Genomic DNA, 3,899 nt, shown 5'->3' on the forward strand with positions numbered 1-3,899 from the left:
GCTCCACTTAGATTTGCTTTCAGTATTTGCAGCTCTCTTAGATTTGCTTTCAGTATTTGCAGCTCTCTTAGATTTGCTTTCAGTATTTGCAGCTCTCGGTTCCCTAAGAGCAGTTCCTATGAAATGAACAAACTCTGAGTTTGTTTATTTTGCTCCCACTATGGACTCAATAAACATGGAAAATGGATATTCAAACCAATAAATTTGTTGGTTTGTTCATTGAGTTGGATGATCAAGCACGCGCTTGATGATAGACCGGGCGATTGTGCTACAATGGCTGGCGTTAAAAGAAACAATTATGGAGTTGGAAGTAAAAACTCCGGCGTTTGAAACAAAGACGCCTCTTTCTTTTCTCTCTCCAAAACCCGATTATTATATTTAGGATTTGTTTTTTATTATTTGTTGGACGACAGAAGGGAGTCCTTCTATGTGTTCCCTATGGGAGCCAAAAATGCAATTCCACGCAACGGTTTTGTTTTATTTTTAATCGCAAAAATTGGACTCCAATTGGTGATTTTTCAACGAAATTAGATCGCCAATTGGAGAGTCATCAACCGGTGTTGTGGTTAGGCGCAATCAAAATGATCGGAAGTCGAGCCAATTGACGGTAATTGCGGTGTGAAAACGGCCAAAAAACCGTCACCTATACTTTTAGTTTTGATCTTGACCGTTGATTATCAGCAAAATTCAGCCACAAGATGTAAAAATGCCATTGCTATTACATAATTATTACAAAATATTTACAAAACTGTTACAAAATAAGTATCACATAATTGTTACACTTATAAATGTCATTAAACTAATGTTACAAAAATTGTTGCAAGTACTATGACAAAACTGTCACAAAAACTCGTTGCGGTTCCACCCACTACCAAACATCGGTCGCCCCCACAGCATTAGTTTATTAGTTAAATAATGGGTGGGACTCAACTCCTATTAGTTTATACTCCATCCACCTTATTTTAGACGAAGGGGATGGGTTTTTTCAAGTCCCAAATTACATGAAGATTTTCATATTTTCTCCTTAAACCTTCCTGATTTGTCAATGCTTTGGAATCATATATAAACATAAAGTATAGTATAAGTTCAATTTCCCAAATGAAAATTTTAAATAATCCAGTAGATTCCAAATCCACACTAAAATCTAGAAATTAAAAACTATAAATTTAAATATTTTAGGAGATATTAATAAGGGTAAATTTGGAAAATATATAATCTCTTTTTTTTTCTTTGGAACAGAGAGAATATTAATTAAATCACTTATAGGACCCTAAAATATCAAATTTGTTCATTTACCATAGTGCAGAATACAGTTTGTTCATCCACCTGGTTCAACAAAAGAAAATTGTTCATTGCCATACGAACTATCCTAAACACCAAAGAACGACTATCCTACGTTTAGTCATTTTTTTTGAAAGAACTCTAGTTATGTATTTAAGGTACAGAAAGAGGTATGCCCGCATGATACTGCATTTGGCCTTTGGTGTCTTTGGTGTGGGTTTCAATGTGCCTATAGAATGAAAACAAATACTAGAAGAGCTGGAAAATTAGTGAGTACTACGTAGTTTTTTCTTCTCTCAAACGTGATGTCAAATTAACAGTTGACTAGTCAACGGACGACGTATAAAGGCCTCTGATTCATAGTGCTCGCAGTTTCTGTTTTATTTAAAAATAAATAAATTAAAACCTAATCTCGACTCCATCAACAATTTCTTGGAGTTGCTAGAAAAGGATTGGGGATTTGAGTTGTGAGGGTAGTAGTATTTATATCTTCTTCCTCCGATTCGGCTAGTTCCAAACTCCACTTGAACTCTTGAATACACCTGGCAATAGCAGTGCTAGTAATCAGAAGTCCTTGCAAAGCTCCTGGACAGACCCTCTTTCCTCCTCCAAATGACATAGTCTTGTAAAGATCCTTGGGATCATGCTTACTATCTTGAAATCTCTCGGGTTTCCATTCTTTGGGTGAATCCCATTGGTTCTTGTCCATATTGCAACCATAGATGTTGATGGCAATCTGTGTATGCATAGACAAATAGCGTATGAAATTAGAAAGTTATCGCACTAAAATATTTATCAAGAAAGTGTATTAATTGTTATTGGGTTTCAACTCTGACGATCACCTCTGTTCCAGCAGGAATGTCATACCCTCCTAGTTGAGTATCTTCATGTACATATTTAAGTGGAAGGGCTATTAGTGAAGGGGGATACTTTCTCAATGTTTCATGAAAAACGGCGCCTAAGTACGTAACCCCTGAATACTGCTCCTCTGTATATTTGCCGTTTCCGCATACCTTTTGTATTTCATGGTGTAATTGATCCTGATGGAATGGATTAAGATAGATAGGAAGGGATCAAGGTCATATGGTCGAAACTAGCATAAATGCACATAAAACAAACGAATGACAAGTGAGTTGGGAAAAATTGCCTGATATTTTGGGTTTTTTGCAAGTTCATACATGGCCCATTCTGCGGTTTGTACACTTGAATCGGTACCCACAAAAATGGTCTCCCAAATCAAGATGCTCACTTGTGTCTTTGTAAGAGTTTTCCCTTCCGACATCAACCAATCCAGGTAACAATTTATTCCCTGTTAGACCAAAGTTACTCCTTGTAATTAATAAGCAGCGCATACAACTAATATAGACACGGTATGGAGCGAGCAATATGTACCTCTCCCGATGAAATCCGTTTCTGTTGCTCCTCAATAAGAGTTTTCATCACTTCTAGCCTGCGTGTCTCCATCCGTCCAATGTGTTTCTCAAAGTTTTTATTAGGAACCCATCTCATATACGGGAAAAAGTCTCTCCAGTCCATTTCAATTCCTCCCGATAGTGGCTCCAACACTAAAACCTTTAAGATCTCATCTCTTGACAAAGTTTCACCAAGACCTTCAATATATTTTGAAGATCCTACATCTTTTCCTAATGCCTAAATCCAACAGGTTTCCGCAAATTATTTTTCAATATTTTTACAATAATAGATCATATGAAGACTACCAAAAATCTTTATACAATTAACAAGAGAAAAGTATCTTACTTGTTTCAAAATTAGACCAAAGATTTCAGTTTGGAGTATCTTCCTGAAGTTTACTGGTTTGAGAGGATTTTCCTTGGCATGGGCTTGTAAGCAACGCACTATGTTATCCATCATGATGTCTCTGTGTGCACGATGTCGCCTCTGAGCACCAGCTCCCAGCATGTGAGTGACTACAAGTCGTCTTGCCATCTTATGATATTCATTAGAATCACTTGCTATGAGAATATCAGTTCCAAGTATTTTCATCGCGTGAGTAAGCTTCCTCTTTGAAATGGATGAGAATTTAGTTACTATTGCCTGTAAAAATAAATACTAATTAGTACTATGGAATAAATGACAAATTCATACTTAAAGTAGTCTCAGTTTACGTTCAAACCTCTTGGACAACATCGGTGTTATTGAGGACAACAATAGTAGAAGCTCCTATTTTAATGGAGTAAATGGGTCCATAGATTTCTTCCCAGTTTGCAAAAGTCTGATGAAATATCTTATCTTTTAGCTGCAGTAGATTTCCTATCAATGGCAACCCTGGAACCGCTGCAGATATTTCACGACAACAATATATTTTTCTTATAAATAAGTAAATAAAACATCAATAAAATCTTTGTAAACTACAAGGATACCTGGAGGACATGAAAATGTTCTGGACAGCGTTTTAGGGATATAGCGTTTTAGGATGGTGATCATCCAGAGGAAACCTATAACCAAGGTGATGACCAAAGGCGTAACAAGGAAATGTTTTGCATGATTAGATTTATTAGCAATTTCCATTGTTACTCCTAACCTTATAAGTTTATAACTTAGTTGCTCTACAACGAAGAGTGAAATCAATACTTCTATTTATATATATCATGCTGAAA

The 3,899-nt window shown here is 36.2% G+C and overlaps 1 protein-coding gene across 1 annotated transcript; it reads right to left on the bottom strand.

Moving 5' to 3' along the window:
• Positions 1 to 1,428: 1,428 nt before the first annotated feature.
• On the bottom strand, positions 1,429 to 3,673 carry LOC113330131 (ent-kaurene oxidase, chloroplastic-like). Its single transcript, XM_026576986.1, has 7 exons — positions 3,663 to 3,673; positions 3,416 to 3,608; positions 3,040 to 3,336; positions 2,674 to 2,931; positions 2,429 to 2,590; positions 2,124 to 2,321; positions 1,429 to 2,017 (listed from the first exon to the last, which is right to left on the bottom strand). Exons 1-7 carry the CDS (start codon positions 3,671 to 3,673, stop codon positions 1,703 to 1,705), a joined length of 1,434 nt encoding a protein of 477 aa, XP_026432771.1. The 3' UTR covers positions 1,429 to 1,702.
• Positions 3,674 to 3,899: the final 226 nt, after the last annotated feature.

This window comes from Papaver somniferum, unplaced genomic scaffold, assembly GCF_003573695.1.
Source record: "Papaver somniferum cultivar HN1 unplaced genomic scaffold, ASM357369v1 unplaced-scaffold_117, whole genome shotgun sequence".
In the NCBI taxonomy this organism is placed as follows: Eukaryota; Viridiplantae; Streptophyta; class Magnoliopsida; order Ranunculales; family Papaveraceae; genus Papaver; species Papaver somniferum.